Source organism: Haematobia irritans, chromosome 2, assembly GCF_050003625.1.
Source record: "Haematobia irritans isolate KBUSLIRL chromosome 2, ASM5000362v1, whole genome shotgun sequence".
NCBI lineage: Eukaryota > Metazoa > Arthropoda > Insecta > Diptera > Muscidae > Haematobia > Haematobia irritans.
The window spans coordinates 228,481,541-228,502,736 of NC_134398.1; the positions used below are offsets into that span (position 1 = coordinate 228,481,541).

Below are 21,196 nucleotides of genomic sequence, written 5' to 3' on the forward strand. Positions count from 1 at the left end.
GAAGAGAGCCAGAATTTAAATATGGGGGTCTCTTATATGGGGACTATATACAATTATGAACTTGATATGGACCAATTTTTGCATGGTTGTTAAAGACCATATACTAACACCATGTACCAAATTTCAGCCGGATCGGATGAAATTTTCTTCTCTTAGAGGCTCCGCAAGCCAAATCTGGGGATCGGTTTATATGGGGGCTATATATAATTATGGACCGATGTGGACCAATTTTTGCATGGTTGTTAAAGACCATATACTAACACCATGTACCAAATTTCAGCCGGATCGGGTGAAATTTTCTTCTCTTAGAGGCTCCGCAAGCCACATCGGGGGATCGGTTTATATGGGGGCTATATATAATTATGAACCGATGTGGACCAATTTTTGCATGGTTGTTAGAGATCATATGCTGACACCATGTATCAAATTTCAACCGAATCGGTTGAATTTTGCTCTCCCACGAGGCTCCGCAAGCCAAATCGGGGGATCGGTTTATATGGGGGCTATATATAATTATGGACCGTTGTGGACCAATTTTTGCATGGTTGTTAGAGACCATATACTAACACCATGTACCAAATTTCAGCCGGATCGGATGAAATTTGCTTCTCTTAGAAGCTCCGCAAGCCAAATCGGGGGATCGGTACAAAATTTCAGCCGGATCGGATGAAATTTGCATCTCTTAGAGGATCGGCAAACCAAATTTGGGGGTGCGTTTATATGGGGGCTATACGTAAAAGTGGACCGATATGGCCCATTTGCAATACCGACCTACATCAATATCAACAACTTGTGCCAAGTTTCAAGTCGATAACTTGTTTCGTTCGGAAGTTAGCGTTATTTCAACAGACGGACGGACGGACATGCTCAGATCGACTCAGAATTTCACCACGACCCAGAATATATATACTTTATGGGGTCTTAGAACAATATTTCGATGTGTTACAAACGGAATGACAAAGTTAATATACCCCCATCCTATGGTGGAGGGTATAAAAATACTATTTTCCCCTTAGGTTTTCATAAAAATTAATTGCCATTTGGGAGTTATACTCAATTACCAGATTTTCCTATGTTGACACTAATAATCTTCCTCATAAGAATTCAGTAGTTTGGTTATAAGATTGAAACAAATTTGTTGCAATTCCATATTTAAAACAATCCACTTAAATTAAGTCAACATTCGCTGGAAAACAAAAGACTTAAGACACAAACTCAAGTATTTATCGAATGGGAGAGAGATAGAATAGTTGGAGGCCTCCTCTCCTATATCTTTTGTCTTCGCTCATTTTGGTTACCAATAATAGGGTTTATGTCTTAAGTCTTTTGTTTGTCAAAGTTTCATAATTACCATCTATACGTAAAATATAGTTTAGTTAACAGAATTTTTTCAATCTGACATAATTTTTTATTAAAAAATGTACTTGCTCCCAGTAACTTTGTCCTATTAGTGAGCATATTGTATTTAGCCTTACAATGAACTTTGTATTAAGGTAATCAGTCAGTTAGGTTTTTCAAATACGGCCAGTGATAAGTTTGCATTATCGTGCTAAATTGGTTATTTGTTCATGGTTACTTTTCTTTAATAATGCATTTGACCGATAATAAACATTTTTAATTTTTGCATATAATAAAATTTGCAACAAGAAGATATAGTTTTATTTTTTTTTTGCAGATTTAGTTTTTAATTTAGCGGCTAAACTCGAACTTGCAATAATTTTTGAATATTTATTGCTTTAACATTGAATGAAGTTTTTCCAAGTTTAAATATAAAATATCTTGTTTTTATGAATTTTAATTGTACAGTGCACTCGCGGTAACGTGAACACCGTATAACGTGAACACGCTTTTTCTTGCCCTACGTAACGCTAAAAAACATTAAATTTAACGTTAAAGACACTACGTAACGCTGAAAAACATTAAATTTAACGTTAAAGACAGATTCACAATGTCAAATACAATTTCAAATACACTTACGGAATTTGTTAGTGATCTAGTTTGGCTTTTTTCGTGAATTTTAATTATTAATTTAAATTGCTTTATAATTCCATATCCACTGATATTTTTCCGATTTTTGTTTTTATTTGTTCATGAAAATAAATTAAGTTTTTAATATTACTAAAAACAAAAGTAAAAGACTATCACGCTGCTATGCGTAAAACTCCCGAATATGGTTATGTTTTGTTCTGAAATTCGCTGAAGTTCAACATTTTCGCTAAAGTGAACTCTCTTGGTTTTAATTAGTTCACGTTACCGCAAGTGCTCTGTATATCTATTGGCACAATTTTGTTAACTAACAACATACAGATTTACTATCATGAATTTATTAAAAACAACAAACGAACGAACAAAAAACTGTTGCAATGACTGTACTGCTACACTAAAACTAAATATACGTTTGTTAAACGGAAAATAATAATTTAAATTTATTTAATGTTTGTTTAATGGAGACCACGAAACAAACAAAAACAAAACTTAAAATAAATCCAATACTCATTTGTAGTATTATGTATCTAATTTAAATAAACTCAGGAGTCTATAAAATTATTACATTAAAATATGTGTCTAAAAACTTTTGTGTTATGTTCAATACAAAAACAAAAAGTTAAAATAAAAATTTTTAATAATCCACAATGTTTGACATTTTTCTTCTCTTCCCCCTCCTTATATTATTTCGTGAAATATATTTTATAAACAACAGGAAAAGCTTGGAGATATCTGCTTCTCACTGCGTTATGTACCAACAGCTGGCAAGTTAACCGTTGTCATCTTGGAAGCTAAAAATCTGAAGAAAATGGACGTCGGTGGATTGTCTGGTAATAAATTTTGGCAGCCAATTTTTTGTGAAATAATTTTTGAGTTTTATATATATATGTATTTAATATTTGCATTTATGTGTGTATGTATGTCAGTCAGTATGTGTTTTTTGCAATATTTTATGTTGAAAGCAAAACAATATGTATTACATACAATTTTTTATAAAATTTTATATTGATTCATAGTTTTAGTTTTGTGTTATTTTTTACATAAATTTTATCACAAATAACTATGATGTTGATAAAGAAACTTATGTAGTTTATTCATAAACTAGAAGCATTGCGATGGATATGGTTTTTCATATTACCTAATACCACTAGATGATGGATAAATATTCGAAGAATTTATTTTTTGATAATATTTTTTCGTTTTAAATTGTGTCCAGATTAAGTGTAGTACACTTAACCAGTTTATGCTGGGAATTTCTATTGATTTGTCCCTGTTTAATGTTAGAAACAAAAAAATGAGTTTTCTAATGCTAGAAACAAAAAAATTTATTTACGCTCTCTCTCTCTCTTTCTTCCACTCTGTTGATACTCATTGTAAAGTACTATAGTTCGTGTCTTAAGTCTTTCGTTTTTCACAGCCTCTACTAATATGTTATTTATTTGATTTACAAACGATTTCTGAAATCCATCACAGTGCTTCAGGGTAGAAGTATTTAAATAATCAATTCTTATGTTAACAACGTTTTTCAATTAAAATTTACTTTTACATTTTTTTCTCAATCATTAATTTATCAAAATTAGTTGTTCATTACAAAAATAATTGCTTAATATTTTTTGAGATTTCTAACAAAAAAAGCTTTTCAAATGCTAATGATTACTTTCAAATCATTTATCAATTAACAACAAAAAAAAAGCTTTCATTCTTATTAACATAACTTTTTTCCAATTCTTAAAGCCTAAGACATTTTTTATATTATCAAGCATAAAATTTTTTTCATATCTACCTTAAAAAAAATGATATTTTTTGAGACAACAACAACTACAAAGTGAATGAATGAATTATTTTCCGCACCTAAGTATAAAGAAAAACCTACAAGGGTTTCTTTATGCTTAAAGCAAACTGCCTGACTAAATGTCTTATTTATAATTTTTATGTTGAGCTTAGCTTTATATATTTATTATTATATTAGTGGTTGGCTTATAAATTAGTGCTTGAAATGATTAGTCTAAATTTTCATTATTTTACGCAGTTACGTTGACCTTTATTTCTTATTTGCATTTGTTATTTTACTTTATGCTTTCTCATAAAGTTGCCTCAAAAAATATCAGCGCCCCCTCTAATCCATTAATGAGAAAAAAGATCTTCTAGGCTTTTACAAACAAAAATATTTTGAGAGAAAATATTAAAAATAAAAATGCGTTTTTGGTAAATTTTTATTAATTTTGTGTTCATCGAAATTGTTGTAACTTTCCGTTGATATTTATTTGAAACATTTTTTGGTGTTTATTTATCTTTTCTTGTTTTTGAGATTATAATAATAATGTTAAATTTGAATATATATATGAGAATTTGTGTTTTAAATTATATATCCGATTTTGTGTTGGTTGATAAAATTTTTTACAAAAAAACGAATAAAATATAATCCAAAAATAGAGTTAATATTGCCTTAATCGTAAATGATAATAATGATTTAAAGACTATTAAATATGTGTTCTTTTGGCAAAACTTAAGAAAGATAACCATTCAAAAATAAGAAAAAATATGGAATATTTTATTATTTTCTCTTTCTTTTTATTTATTTCTATTTTCTTTTATAGATCCATATGTGAAAATTGCCATTATGCAAAATGGAAAACGTTTGAAAAAGAAGAAGACAAGTATCAAAAAATGCACCCTCAACCCCTATTATAATGAGTCGTTCTCATTTGAAGTACCATTTGAACAAATACAAGTATGCGAGAATGTATTATACTATCCTATATATGAAAAGAATTACAAAAACCAACAACTACAACTACTACCCGCCCCCACCCCACCTACCCTACCCACCTAGCAAATACCAGACAAAAAGAAGAAATTTAATAAAAATATATCAACTATCGAATATTTTAAATCCCACCCCACTCAAGGCCTGTATTAAAAATATCCCTAAGCGTATCTCAGTCTGTTCAGTTCTATTTCTCTGTCTATCTCTGCCTCACTCTCAGTTTCTTTCTCAAAAACAAACTATTCGAAATCAAATCAAATGACACTAAAACTTTTGTAGAGAATTTCAATCCCTACTCCAAAAACAAAACAGAAAATGCCCCTAATCACACTTTGCCCCCCCTTTAACATTACACTGAAAGCATAGTGGGATATTTTTGTGCGAAAGACACCAAACAATCTCTAAACAAATGCATCTCAGCTTCCCCCAAGTAGGCGACTGACAACGACTATGACATTATCCATGCCCTAATGAATGAACAAAAATCTTTCCTTCCGTGATTTGATGATTTACAAATTCCTATAAATAATAAATTGATGTTTTGATGTTTTAATGTTGTGCTTTACCCAAAGAAATAATCACTAAACAAAAACAATTCAAAATACTTAATTGTGTTTATTTTTTATTTGTGTAAACAATATTTGTTTTTATATATTTATATAATTTTGTGTAAAAATTTTTGTATTGTGTGTTTTTGAGTATACTTTTGACTCTGCAAATGTATAAAAATAATGGCAACAGACGGTGTGTTACTTATACGTTAACATTAATTCAAATTAAACTATTAGAATTTTATTTTAAAAGAAATACTAATAAATTAATGATTTTTCAAGCTCGAGGTCTTTTTTTTTTTTGAATATTTTATTTATTTTCCCAATATTTCGCGATTGTCATATTGAATCGCTTCTTCAGGGGATCTACAATAGATTTTAAGAAATTACATTTCATATTTAAACAATTTTATAATTTTTTAATACTGTGATATTTATGAAATTACATTTCATATTTAAAAAATTTTATAATTTTTTAATACTGTGTTATTTATGAAATGTAATTTCTTAAAATCTATTGTAGATCCCCTGAAGAAGCGATTCAATATGACAATCGCGAAATATTGGGAAAATAAATAAAATATTAAAAAAAAGGCCTCGAGCTTGAAAAATCATTAATTTATTATTATAACATAAAAAGGTCGAAGAAAATCAAAGAAAACAATAAAAAAATACTGTTAAGTCTTTTGAAGATTAGTAAAATACTTCAAATTTGTAGCATATTTTAGGATTTGCTGTAGTATGTTTGTGTCTTAAATCTTTTGATTTAAGTGCGTAACAATGAAGACCTTAATCAGATTATATTTTCTCTACGAATAAAAAAAATATTTCAGCTTTCTTTAGACTTACACAGATAGATTTAATGGAATTTTTAAATATAAATGTTAATATGCCATAAACATTAACGCCCATTTTCATGAAGCTCCGTTAGTGCACCGTTAACTAACGAACTTTTAAACCGTATTATGGGCATAGCTGCCATCTTGCATATATATTCCATATGCCAATTAGGAACTTAACTGCCGAAAATTTTTCAGTTAAAGTTAACCGGAGAGAATATATTTTGAATTTACTTTCTGTTAACTGGCAGTTAAAGCCTAACGGAGCTACATGAAAATGACCGTAAGAGAGTATTGTGGCATGCGTAAATGAATAATAAATAACAATTTGTAGCATATTTTTGGGGGCTATATTTTAGTATGTTTGTGTCTTGAGTCTTTCACTGAAGTTATAGGATAGTGGGGTGGATTATTATACTAATCAATGAAACAAAACAGATATGAATATATTGCTAAAATTTTCTAGTGATTAAGAATGTTTAGGACTTATATCCTTGGTAGTAGATTTTCTGTCAACACCAATCGATATGTGCTTAGTAATAAACAGTAGGCGCTCAAACTTCTATTATACTGCAAAATTATTTCTAAATAGTTTTTTATAGACCGGATAACTTATTATAACTCGGACTCTAATAAGTACGACAATGTTCGTTGTTCAACCAGTATATGATTTCAAGTATTTATTAGTATGAATTCATTAATTTGTTTTGAAATTTCCCTAAAAATCTGGTTTCTTTAATTGTACACTCATAGAAAAAAGTCTGCTGTTATATTTTTGTACTTCAGGGCCTAATGAACAACAATTTATAAAATTTTTAGGTCATAAATTTTTCCCCAAATATTTATTTAAGTATTTTAAGAACCAAAAGTAGTTTTTGGTATATTTTTGCAATGTAATATATTTACAAGCTCCTAAATACTATCAGCAAACATTTAGTTTGCTGTTATAGGTCAATTCGATAAATATTCAGATTTTTGGTCAAATACTATAGATATTCATAAAATATTGTTTTAATTATGTTAGGATAGCTCCTAAGTTGACATTTTTATTTGATTCGGCCAAAATAAAACATGTTTTGGTGTAATCGAGCTTAAAAAATAGCAGGAAATGTTTGCTATTTCAGCAAACAGTGTCTGCTGTCCCTTTTTCAGCAGACTTTCTGCTGTTTTAGCAGACTTTTCTGCTGTCCCTACTAACAAATTTCTTTGGGTTTAATAAATATATTGCTAAAATTTTCTAGGGATTAAGAGTGTTTAGGACTTATATCCTTGATAGTAGATTTTCTGTCAACACCAATCGATATGTGCTTAGTAGTAAAAATTATGCGCTCAAACTTCTATCATACTGCAAAATTATTTCTGAATAAATTTTATAGGCCGGATAAAAATCTTCGGTTTTGCTGAGGATGTTGTAAACTCTAATAAGTACGACAATGAGTATACTAGTTGATTTCAAGTATCTATTAGTACGAAGTCATTAATTTGTTTTGAAAATTTCCCTAAAAATCTTGTTTCTTTAAAAATTTATGGACTTTAGGTCGATATATATGTACGTGATATTAAAGAATTGTCCACTTTTTCTTCTTAGTTCTCCTATAAAGAAATTCAATATAAAATATAATTCAATTCAATATAAATATATAACTAAAATAAAAAAATATGTATACATTTGAAACGGATATAATTTAGAGAAAAAAAATCAATAGTTATTCTAACACACTGTTCTGTTTGCCATGGTTGATTTAAAAAAAAAAAAAAAACAAAATCTAGTAGTATTGACAAACAAACACAAAATAATTTCATTACAATTACAAAATTGCAATTACAAATAATCGAAAAATCTACTACAAGAATACAAAATATTACACGTAGATTGATGTGCTTTTATTTGTTTTCTATTGTTTTTGATTTTTAATATTTGTTTACCATTTGATTTGCCTAAACAAACTAAAAAACAAAGCAAAGGTTATATACTTCAAAACTTAGTTTGCAGTAATGACAAAATTTTTTCAAAAAAACCAAAAAAAAAATTGAACTTTCTCCTAATATCCAAAATAGTTGGAACCCCTTTCCCTAAACCTAAAACCTATCTATCTGAAATTTTAACAAAAAAAAAAGCAAAACGAAGACATAACAACAAACAGCAACAAATATATACAACAAAATGCATAGATATTATATTTTGTTTTGTAGTTCTAAAACACTACACATTAGATGTTATATACTAAGTATAAATTAAATTATGTTGCTTTTCAAATGCCACACAGAGCATACACCACTTTACTACAACCAACCAATCAATCAATCCAATACAACAGCTAACAGAACTCAATACTAAGGGAAAGAATTTAGAAAACAAGAATCCAGAAAAAGTATAGTTTCTTATTACAAACCCTAGAAGAACACACTTGCCATTATTAAACACTCGTTGTGTTAGTTTTGGAGTTTAGTTTTTTTCACCTTGTGGCGAGAAAACCACTTCAGAAATAATTTAACGAGACCAGATAACATTTTTTTTTTTTTGGGAATACATCAGTGAGTGTTTCATGGTGACGTGGCCATGGTAAAGCTCACTGCAGCGTCTTCAAACACGCCCCTGGGGTTCGTTGTTTTGACACTGTCTTCTGATTTGATACAAAACCAAACCGAAATAAATATGCGAAAAGTGAAATGTAAAGAAAATGATTAACAGGCAACAGAACACCAACAACATCTATTACTACAACAAAGAAAAACACCTTCTCTTCCACCACTCAACAACAACTACAAATAAAGAACAACAACAACAACAACATCAACAACAGTAACAAAAGTAACATCAAGTGAACTTCCATAGAAAAGTTTACTCATGGTATATTCTAGGATTTTCGGAAGACAAACCTAAGCCGGCCTTAATGAAAACCGAACGAAAAAACAAATGCCGGTTACAAATTTCCAACTGGTCTGGTGAATTCTATAGAATAATAATGTCCCCATTTTAAGTTAGTTTTTAGAAATGAGAAAGTCTCTTATACGATATAAAGACTATAAACTAAACCCTAACGCCCTGTCAGCTGTAGGAGAGAGAAAACGAAAGTCCCCCCTTAAAAGCATAACCCCGCCCTGAAATGATTACCAAGTCGTCAACATTAGGATTGAATATTATACATTTTCGTTTACCAGTATTTAATGAACAATGTTCTTTTCTCCCTAATAATTTTCGCATATAATAAAAAGTTCTACTACAAAACCAAGCTAAGGAAATTACCTTTAATTTGGCCCAACCAAAATTGGAAGAAAAAGAAAATTGTTCATTTAATTAAGAAACAATGTTCTACACCACCACCACAATACATTCCAAATATGTTTATCTCCAAAACTAAAGGGAATACACAAATCGAATACATTTGTCATTCACTCACATACTAACACTAAGCCATAGCATCCAAAAGCATATATTAAAAAATTTGTAAAATTGCAAAAACACCAGCAATTTCCTTCAAAAAGGCTATTGAATTGGATGTAGTAGAAAACAAAAACTAAAAACTAAGAACACTTTATATCACCACCAATATGCATGTTTCAAATATGAAAAAAAAACAAATTCAAGTTTTTCACCAAATTCACTACAACAAAAAAAAACTCTTAACTATCTCTCAACAATCACTTCTGTTATCATAATTAAAAGTTGACAATATTCACTGGCTCAATTTCACTCAAATACCTATCAATCATTCTAAGTCGAGCATACATACGTATATACATATCCACTTATGTCTTATATACACACACTCTAATTAGTTATGTATGTGTAAGCCTCACATTTGTATGTATGTAAGTTGTCAACAGCAACAATCTGCAAAACAAACAAAAACTAAATGAACATGGCTGTCTTTAAACTAAAAACTAAAATGCCCTAAGTAGTTAATAAATAGCTTTTAATTTGTGTTATCTCTTTCATTAATTTTTTTAATGATATATTTATTTTATTTTTTTATTTATGATACATATATATTTTCCATAATATTTGCATTAACCAACAACAACAAATGTTTATTTTCAGCGAATTTAATAATATTTTTGTAATGAAGTCATATTATTATATAAAAACAAAACATGTTGAATACTATTGAGAAAATTTAATATTAATTCTACTCTTCCGAAAAATTTATCTTGAAAATTAAGCATATCATATGACACTAAACCCCAAACGCAAAAAAATAGTTTTTAAATGGAAAAACATTGACATTCTTTAAATAATTGTGGCATTGATTTAAAGAAGAAAAATCGATTTTTTATACAATACCAAAGGCACCAAGTATTGGTAGTAAGTTCCTAGAGTTGAGTACAACCAAGTAATTGAAGGCGATATTGTTCTTACATAGATGTTCATTTTGTCGGCCAATTCACGTGTTGTTTGGTGCCCATTTTTTTTTTTTTCGTAGAATTCTATAGGTCGTCCGCTTCAAGGCGTGTCTTCAAGGTCAAAGTCGCAATTTTTGAAGTTCGCGAAGCATTTTTATTCAGTACAAAAACCTAAGACACATTTTTCTTACACAGTATATGTAGAGCTTGACTTCGGTGGCTTCTTGATTTCGATAAAAAGTGGATGTTGAAGTCGATGCCCAAATAAATCATTTTTCCTAGAAGAGAAAGTGCTACTCCAAACTAAAAAAAAAACAAGTATATACGGCCGTAAGTTCGGCCAGGCCGAACCTTATGTACCCTCCACCAGGGTTGGCCTGTCACAAACTGTGACTTTTGCGACATACATTTGCGACGGTATAATACGTATGTCGCAAAAGTCGTAAACCTACTGTAGAAAACCAAATTTTGAATAGAAGAAATTCTGAAAATTTTTTTAATTTAGTTTGACAGCCTTCGCTGTGAGTTTCTGCAGAAATTTGTGAAAGCTTTCCCATGGTCATGTCTATTTTCTTAGGTGGTATCGAAATTCCCGTTGGTGAGTGTGCAAAATACCTCGGGGTTATATTGGACAGGAGTCTGAACTTAAAGCAAAGAAAGGACGAGAAAATCCACGGTTACCCTGTAATCGTGCAAAAGGCAATAGGACAACTGTGGGGACAAAAAAACCGAAAATTGTGAACTTTCCTAAGAATTGCAACTTCTTCGCACATACCATCGTCTTGGATATCATCGAATTCGCTGCCTAGCTGACGCGACTAAAGTATTTTGAGTTTGCGACTTTTGTTACTTTTTCTACATTTACGACGCGTATGTGACGTTTACAACTTTGCGACAGTCGCAAACCTAAAAATGTTTGATACAGACCATCTCTGCCCTCCACTATGGATTGCGTAGAAACTTCTACGAAAGACTGTCATCCACAATCGAATTACTTGGGTTGTGGTATCGTAAAACTTCTTAACATCGTTTTCTACAAATAATTACGAATCGATATGGACTTTTGCACGGTACGTAGAGAGCCAGAATTGAAATATGGGGATCGCTTATATGGGGGCTATATACAATTATGAACTTGATATGGACCAATTTTTGTGTGATTGGGGATCGATTTATCTGAGGGCTATATATAACTATAGACCGATATGGACCTAGTTAGGAATGTTTGTTAACGACCATACACTAGCACAATGTACCAAATTTCAACTCACTCAGATGAAATTTGTTCCTCCAAGAGGATCCAAAACCAAATCTCGGGATCGGTTTATATGGGGCTATATATGATTATGGACTGATATGGACCACTTTTGGCATGGTTGTTAAATATCATATACGATCACCAAGTACCAAATTTCAAGCAGATCGGATGAATTTTGCTTCTCCAAAAGGCACCGGAGGTCAAATCTGGGGATCGGTTTATATGAGAGCTCTATATAATTATGGGCTGATAGGAACCAATTCCTGCATGGTTGTTGGATACCATATACTAACACTACGTACCAAATTTCAACCGAATGGGAAGAATTTTGCTCTTCCAAGGGGCTCTGGGGTCTACATATAATTATGGACCGATTTCGACCAATTTTTGTATGGGAATTTGAGGCCATATATTAACACCACGTACCAAATTTCAACTGAATCAGATGAATTTTGGTCTTCCCAGAGGCTCCGGAGTTCAAATCTGGTGATCGGTTTATATGGGGGCTATATATAATTATGAACCGATGTGGACCAATTTTTGCGTGGTTGTTAGAGACCATATACTCACACCATGTACCAAATTTCAGCCGGATCGGATGAAATTTGCTTCTCTTAGAGGCCTCGCAAGCCAAATCGGGCGATCGGTTTATATGGGGGCTATATATAATTATGGACCGATGTGGACCAATTTTTGCATGGTTGTTAGAGACCATATACTAACACCATGTACCAAATTTCAGCCGGATCGGATGAAATTTGCTTCTCTTAGAGGCCTCGCAAGCCAAATCAGGGGATCGGTTTATATGGGAGCTATATATAATTATGGACCGATGTGGACCAATTTTTGCATGGTTGTTAGAGACCATATACTAACATCATGTACCAAATTTCAGCCGGATCGGATGAAATTTTCTTCTCTTATAGACCTCGCAAGCCAAATTTGGGGGTACGTTTATATGGGGGCTATACGTAAAAGTGGACCGATATGGCCCATTTGCAATACCATCCGACCTACATCAATAACAACTACTTGTGCCAAGTTTCATGTCGATAGCTTGTTTCGTTCGGAAGTTAGCGTGATTTCAACAGACGGACGGACGGACATGCTCAGATCTACTCAGAATTTCACCACGACCCAGAATATATATACTTTATGGGGTCTTAGAGCAATATTTCGATGTGTTACAAACGGAATGACAAAGTTAATATACCCCCCATCCTATGGTGGAGGGTATAAAAAAACAGAACAGAACAAAACAAAACAAACAAAAAACAACCACATATATCGGCTTTATAAACGGTCAGGTTAACCGTCTGTCTGACTGGTTGCTGTACACCTGTTAGTATTGTGGATACTTTATTTTATTAACCCTTTAAAAAATATACAGAATTCCTTCTATCCATAGTGCCATCTAGATCATTGACATTTTCTCTATCAATAAAAGAGAACGAATTCTGTCATATTACTAAATAATATATAAATTAATTCCTACTAAAAACCAACTCAATGGGTTTTTTATTGCAATGATCTAATTACAATATTTTAAATAACTAGTAGGCTGATAAATCCCCGGTCTAACAAAGAAAAACACATTTTTTGCCAAAATTCGTTTTTATTATTCAACATAGTTCCCTTCAAGAGCGGTACAACGATTATAACGACCTTCCAATTTTTTGATACCATTTTGGTAGTATTCCTTCAGTTTTACCTCAAAATAGGCCTCAGTTTCGGCGATCACATCTTCATTGCAGCCACATTTTTTTCCCTGCGAGCATCCTTTTGAGGTCTGAGGACAAGAAAAAGTCGCTGGGGCCAGATCTGGAGAATACGGTGGGTGGGGAAGCAATTCGAAGCCCAATTCATGAATTTTTGCCATCGTTCTCAATGACTTGTGGCACGGTGCGTTGTCTTTCTTTCTTTCTTCTTCATGTGGGGCCCCTTTGCCGCGATTTAGACCTTCAAACGCTCCAATAACACCATATAATAGTCACTGTTGATGGTTTTTCCCTTCTCAAGATAATCGATAAAAATTATTCCATGCGTATCCCAAAAAACAGAGACCATTACTTTGCCAGCGGACTTTTGAGTCTCTCCACGCTTCGGAGACGGTCGAAGCCCAATTCATGAATTTTTGCCTTAGTTCTCAATGACTTGTGGCACGGTGCATTGTCTTGGTGGAACAACACTTTTTTCTTCTTCATATGGGGCCGCTTTGCCGCGATTTCGACCTTCAAACGCTCCAATAACGCCATATAATAGTCACTGTTGATGGTTTTTCCCTTCTCAAGATAATCGATAAAAATTATTCCATGCGCATCCCAAAAAACAGAGGACATTACTTTGCCAGCGGACTTTTGAGTCCTTCCACGCTTCGGAGACGGTTCACCGGTCGCTGTCCACTCAGCCGACTGTCGATTGGACTCAGGAGTGTAGTGATGGAGCCATGTTTCATCCATTGTCACATATCGACGGAAAAACTCGGGTGTATTACGAGTTAACAGCTGCAAACACCGCTCAGAATCATCAACACGTTGTTGTTTTTGGTCAAATGTGAGCTCGCTGGCACCAATTTTGCACAGAGCTTCCGTATATCCAAATATTGATGAATGATATGACCCACACGTTCCTTTGATATCTTTAAGGCCTCTGCTATCTCGATCAACTTCATTTTACGGTCATTCAAAATCATTTTGTGGATTTTTTTGATGTTTTCGTCGGTAATCACCTCATTCGGGCGTCCACTGCGTTCACTGTCCTCCGTGCTCATTTCACCACGCTTGAATTTTGCATACCAATCAATTATTGTTGATTTCCCTGGGGCAGAGTCCGGAAAATCATTATCAAGCCAAGTTTTTGCTTCCACTGTATTTTTTCCCTTCAGTAAACAGTAACAGAAGTTGCTTCACAAAAGACGCTCTATCTCACAAACTAATTGACTTACAGACGTCAAATTTTGACACGAATCATTTGAAGGTTGGTACTATATAAAAATAATATGCATTTAATACCAGCGACGCCATCTATGTGTCAGACCGGGGACTTATCAGCCAACCTGTTAAACCCAAAGAAAGAATATTTTAACACGCAAGTTGTTAACTCACAAGTTCTCTAATGCCAATCACCAATAACTTCTTCGAGAAATAACGTAGTCCTTAAAGTTTTCTCGTAATGTTGCACGTAGTGTCGTCTTGTTAAAAGTACATGTTGTCCAAATCTACAATCCAACTTCTGCCACAAGAAATCACTCGATAGTGCAATCTATTTACATTAGCTACTGATCCAACCTCATTTTCGAAAAGTAAGTTACAATGGCCTCGCAAGACCATAAATTACACCAAACAGTTACAAGTTGTGGATGGAGAGGTTTCTCACGAACAATTCATGTATTTTCCGAGCCCCAGATGCGATTCGACCTGTGCCTGCAAAATTTTCACAATTTTATAGGGAATTTTAGTGATTTCAATGCGTTTTTTTAAACGTGTATTCTTCAATTTTTAATTTTGCCACAGTTTTATTTGTCAAATGTCAAAGAATAAAATCTTCAAAAGTGACAGCCATTGCGTAATTTAAGTACACTTCTTGTGGGAAAAATTAAAAATTTTATTTCTGTTAATTCTGGCGCCTGAAAGTATGCACCTACTGTGGCGTGCAGAAATGAGTACATAATTATTTTTTTTTCAATTCTAATCAAATAAAATAGCAGCAATAAAGAAATTCAAAATAATTTATATTTTTCTTTATTCCTTCTTCAATTCTTAATAAAACAACAACAAAAAAATCTAAAAAAACTAAAGAATTCAGAGAGATAAATAAACATAACAAAAAAAAAACTCGCATGTACTCAATTTTGCACTTTTCTATACCGGTGTCAGTTGGAACATTTTCTAGTACCTGGTCCATATCCCTTATTTTTTAATACCATATTTATACGTTATGGCATACTTTCAACCAATTCCTGTATAATTCATCTGGTATATTCTGCCATTCAATCTGTACTCGTTCCCAAAGGTCTTATAATTTTGATGGAGCTGATTTGTACAATCCCAGCCGTCTTCCCATGATTGACCATAAATTCTCAATAGGGTTGAGGTCGGGGCTTTGCCCTGGTCAATTCGTTACTTGAAATTTTTGCTCACAAAGCCATTTTTTCACTATTTTTGCATTATGCTTCGGATCAACATACTGTGGAAATACAACTTCATCTTCATGATAGAGTGCCTATCAAACTCGGGAAGATGAGTATGCAAACTGGCGAGGTAGTCTTCCTTCTTCACTATACCATCAATTTTCTGCAATGGCCCAATGTGCCACGAATTGAAACAGCCGCAAACCATGATGCTTCACAGTTTGCTTAACAGGGTGGCGTTGAATGGTATCACCAGGACCGTCCGATTGGAAACGGTTAAATTTTGATTCATCTGACCAGATAACACGTTTCTTGTCATCTGTCGTCCAATTTTTATGCTCTCTTGCAAACTTCATTCGCGCCTTTTGATTCTTTTCGAACAATGCAGTTTTATTTTCTTTACAGCTGAAACATAACCAATGTTGTGGAGCGCTCGTCTTGTTGTCCATTCCCTAACTTACTTATTTTTGGCAACAGTAGTATTTTTCGGCCTGATCTCTGCCATCAAGCGTCCGCTTCGGTCAACAGTTTTCGGCAGCCTCTAGTTTCCTTTTTGAAGTAGTATTTCGTTTTTTTTTGGATGCGGGCATGCTAACAGCAATGGTTAGCATGCCCGCCTTGCATACACAAGGTCGTGGGTTCGATTTGACAGAACACCAAATAGTTTTTCAGCGGTGGATTATCCCACCTCAGTAATGCTGGTGACATTTCTGAGGGTTTGAAAGCTGCTCTAAGTGGTTTCACTGCAATGTGGAACGCCGTTCGGACTCGTCTATAAAAAGGAGGTCCCTTGTCATTGAGCTTAACATGGAATCGGACAGCACTCAGTGATAAGAGAGAAGTTCTCCAATGTGGTATCACAATGGACTGAATAGTCTAAGTGAGCCTGAAATAAAGGGTGATACGGTCAAAGGAAAGGGAAAACGCGCGTAAATCGGTGAAATCGTTTATTTAAAAAATCAAATTAAATTTCTTTTTCAAGTTCAATTAGTATAAAATTCAGGAAAAATATTCAGTTAGGCTTTCGCTTTTCCAAATCCGAATTGCCGGGCCTCACGCTTGACACCTGCCATCAAAATTTTGTGCAACCACCTTGTCCACCTTCTTCGCCGCAGAAAGCCAGTTTGTCTTGAACTGCTGCTCGTCCTTAGCAGTTTTTTGGTCTTCTTTAGGTTCCGCTTGACAATAGCCCAGTATTTCTCAATTGAGCGGAGCTCTGGCGTGTTGGTAGGGTTCTTGTCCTTGGGAACCACCTGCACGTTGTTGGCGGCGTACCACTCCATGGCCTTTTTACCGTAATGGCAAGATGCCAAATCCGGCCAAAACAGTACGGAACAACCGTGTTTCTTCAGGAAAGGCAGCAGACGTTTATTCAAACACTCTTTCACGTAAATTTCTTGGTTGACAGTCCCGGAAGCTATGAAAATGCTGCTTTTCAAGCCACAGGCACAGATGGCTTGCCAAACCAGATATTTCTTTGCGAACTTTGACAGTTTTATGTGCTTGAAAATATCTGCTACCTTTCCCCTTCCTTTTGCCGTATAAAACTCCTGTCCCGGAAGCTGCTTGTAGTCGGCTTTGACGTAGGTTTAGTCGTCCATTACCACGCAGTCAAACTTCGTCAGCATCGTCGTGTACAGCCTCCGGGATCGCGCTTTGGGCGTCGTATTTTGTTTATCATCACGATTTGGAGTCACTAACTTCTTGTAAGTCGATAGTCCGGCTCGTTTTTTGGCTCGATGCACGGTTGTAGACGATACACCCAGCTTATTTGTGGCATCTCGGAGAGAGAGGTTAGGGTTTCGCTTGAAACTACCGGCAACTCTCTTTGTCGTCTCAGCGGCTTCCGGTTTTCGATCTCCCCCCGACAAACGTTCCCCAAACACTTTAATTACATTTGTAACGGTTGATTTGGCAACTTTTAGCGATTTTGCCAGCTTTGCGTGCGAGTAGCTCGGATTTTCGCGATGCGCGAGCAAAATTTTAATACGCTGCTCTTCTTGCTTGGACGGCATTTTGACAACTGAAGAGTGAATTCCAAAATCAAAATAGGAGCAACATTTTACACACACACACCTTCAAAATGAGGGTGTTAAGGTTTTTTAAATGCAAAATTGAAAGAAATACGTCAAGTTTATATTGACCAAATTTTGACCGTATCACCCTTTAACCTAATGGTATATTTTGGTTTTATCCTGAGTACATCAAAAAGTGAAAATTTGAGTGTATGCGAGTTTTTTTGTTATGTTTATTTATCTATCTGAATTTGAGTTTTGAGTTTTTTGTTTGTTTTATTAAGAATTGAAGGATGAATAAAGGAAAACTAAACTTATTTTGAGTTTCTTTATTGATACTTTTTTATTCGTTTAGAATTGAAAAAAAATATGTACTCCACGAAAATGTCTTTTAATGAATTTTTCTTTCAAGACAATGTCGAAGGTCATCTCAGACCTTCCAAGTTAAGCTGTTGGTATTATATGACTTAATTTTATTTAAAAAGAAAGAAAAAAAAAACAATTATTTGTAAACAATTTTCGAAAGATTCCAGGTACACTTCACTTTCTTTTTTTAAATATAAATATTTTTGTAAATTATTTACTAACATATTTAACACTGAATTTTTTTATAACATTATTAAAATTCACCTAACAATGTACTAAGCAAAATGTTCAGCTATAATAATAAACATTTGTTGTTTTTGTTTTTCTTTATATGTCATATGTTCATTGTAATATGGTTTATAATAATTTATAATTTTATTTTGTAAATATTTTAATGCCTTAATTATAAGTGTTCAAAAAAATAAATAAACTATGGCACCAAATCCCGAGTATGTATAACACCTCCGATATAAAACAATCAAAAAAAATAGCATTTAACCCTTAAATGTATTTTCTACGACTCTTTTTGTATCACCACTTCGACTGAATAATACCTGCCTCTTTTAATGTTTGAAAGTCAAACTCTTAAACTATCACAAAAAGAAACAATTAACATCACCAAAATGACTCTTGACCGAGTAACCACAGTCTTCTTACGCCCGAAAAAAAAAAAAACAAAAAACCTATTTTTCCAAAGCAAACCGAATACCACGAGATGATACATGACCATGTAAAAGAAAAGAAAGAAACCTAAACATATCTGCTCTACTTACAATCAAGAACAAGCAACAATTTTTTGAAAACATTTTTGAACAATAATATAAACAATAACTAATAATGATTTTTTCTCTCTCTCCCTATTCTCTATTTCCTTTTGTCGCTCTATGCTTTTGCTCCATGTATATGTGCTTGATATCGAAACTATACATTCATCTTTAATCATCAATCAATTAATCGATCAATCGCATTGGTCTTCATCATGTATATATTGTCGTTGTTGTTATTGTATATCATTGAAAATATGAAAAAAAAATGAAAAAAAAACTCCATCAAAGAAAATCTGTCTGGTTATTACTGTTGTGGATTACGATCGTATCGGTACTTCTGAGCCCATTGGACGCTGTATATTGGGATGCATGGCTACGGGCACTGAATTGAGGCATTGGTCAGATATGTTGGCTTCACCACGACGACCTATAGCCCAATGGCATACCCTCAAAGATCCCGAGGAAACAGATGAAATTCTTAAGAATATGAAGTAAAATGCAAACAAATAAAGGGATACGGACTAATCCATCATCAATCATAACCAGCAGCTGAATCGATCGTCATCATTATCAATATACTTTCTCAATCTCAATATATATATATACAATCATCTCAATGCAAAATGCATAACAACAAGCAAGCAACAACAGCAACAACAAGAAACCCAAATGGAGAAAAGGAAACTGGAAGATCACAACAACAAAACTAAGCAACTACGAAAACAAGTAAGCATTTTCGTTAAGTGGTATGAGACCAAAAAAACACACAAAAGGGCCTTTGATTGTTGGATACCTTGACTAGAAAAGTTAAAGGTTCTCAAGATAGCCAAATTATTTACAAAAAAAAAAAATTATCCTCAATCTTAATTTTCTATTTCAAGGATTTCAAGTGAACTTTTATCACCTTTTGTAATCACAATTTCCATGAAGAAAGAGAAAACCTCAAACGCCATCATAGACATCAGTAAAATAAAACACCGGTAACAGGAAACCGATCAAACAAATCAAGTAACCAACCACAAACCATCGTTCACCATTGTTGATAAGTAGTATAAAATAAAACACAAAGTATATAAATTATAAAATCCAACACTGTATTCCATGGAAAAAAAGAGATATTCCTAATTCTCCTCGTAGCCATCCTTTTCATATCTAACACCACCCCAAAAACATTGAAACAACCAACCCCCATATATAGTAATAATAACAACAATAACTACCGAAACCAAAGAAATTACAAAAGAAAAAAATAGTTAAAATTTTCAAAATAAAAACAAAAAACGAAAATTAAAACAAAAAATTTAAAATCTTTACAAAGATGATGGCCATTCCATTCCATTAAAGAGAAAACGGAAACTAAAGTAAACGAACAACTATACAATCAAGTCTGTATAACAACAAGAACAACACAAGCTCACCACCCACGACTACATTGCAGACAAACTATCAACCAACACTAAAACACTATAAATGGATGGGTGATAAAATATTATTAATCATATCTACTAAAAATATATAAACAAAAATATTGTCGTTTCGTTATTAAATAATTTCTTTAAATATTTTATTTTAGAATTTCTATGAAATGTTAGAAACAAAATTTACAAAATTTTTTAAAAATTATTAAATGAATTCTTTAAATATTTTATTTTAGAATTTCTATGAAATGTTAGAAACAAAATTTACAAAATTTCTTAAAACTTTCTTAAGTTGTTTGATGTCATCATTGTTATCGTATGTTATCCTTTTCAATTGCTTAATCCTTTCCGATTAATCAGCTAATTCGTTGTATGAATTAAATTAAATCCGTTGCTTTTATATTAATATTAACTATAACCACATATAGTTAAAATAAAATATTTTTAGTCTATCAAGCCGTACTGTTTCTAACAAATACAAATTATTTTAAAATTAAATTAAATTAAATTAAATTAAATTAAATTAAATTAAATTAAATTAAATTAAATTAAATTAAATTAAATTAAATTAAATTAAATTAAATTGAATTAGAAAAACAAATTGTGTTAATAGAAAAATATTAAAATAAAATTAAATTATTAACCATGATTCACAAAAATTGTTTAATTAAAAGATATTTGAGACAAAATACTATTAAAAATATGCGAAAATTCTATAAATCATTGCCTTCTAGATTAATGCAACAAAAAACAAAC

The 21,196-nt window shown here is 32.6% G+C and overlaps 1 protein-coding gene across 5 annotated transcripts in view; it reads left to right on the plus strand.

The window, feature by feature from the left end:
- The window catches only part of Syt1 (Synaptotagmin 1), a 176,477-nt gene extending 155,526 nt beyond the window's left edge, over window positions 1-20,951 (plus strand). For 3 of the 5 annotated variants that reach the window (XM_075297700.1, XM_075297703.1, XM_075297701.1), the window contains exons 7-10: window positions 2,702-2,816; window positions 4,584-4,717; window positions 19,311-19,748; window positions 19,904-20,951. In XM_075297700.1, the coding sequence (XP_075153815.1) occupies window positions 2,702-2,816; window positions 4,584-4,717; window positions 19,311-19,517 (456 nt within the window). In that variant the 3' untranslated portion in view covers window positions 19,518-19,748; window positions 19,904-20,951. The remainder of the gene's footprint in view (window positions 1-2,701; window positions 2,817-4,583; window positions 4,718-19,310; window positions 19,749-19,903) is intronic. The other 2 variants (XM_075297704.1, XM_075297705.1) reach the window with 1 other exon arrangement.
- The last annotated feature ends 245 nt before the right edge of the window (window positions 20,952-21,196 follow it).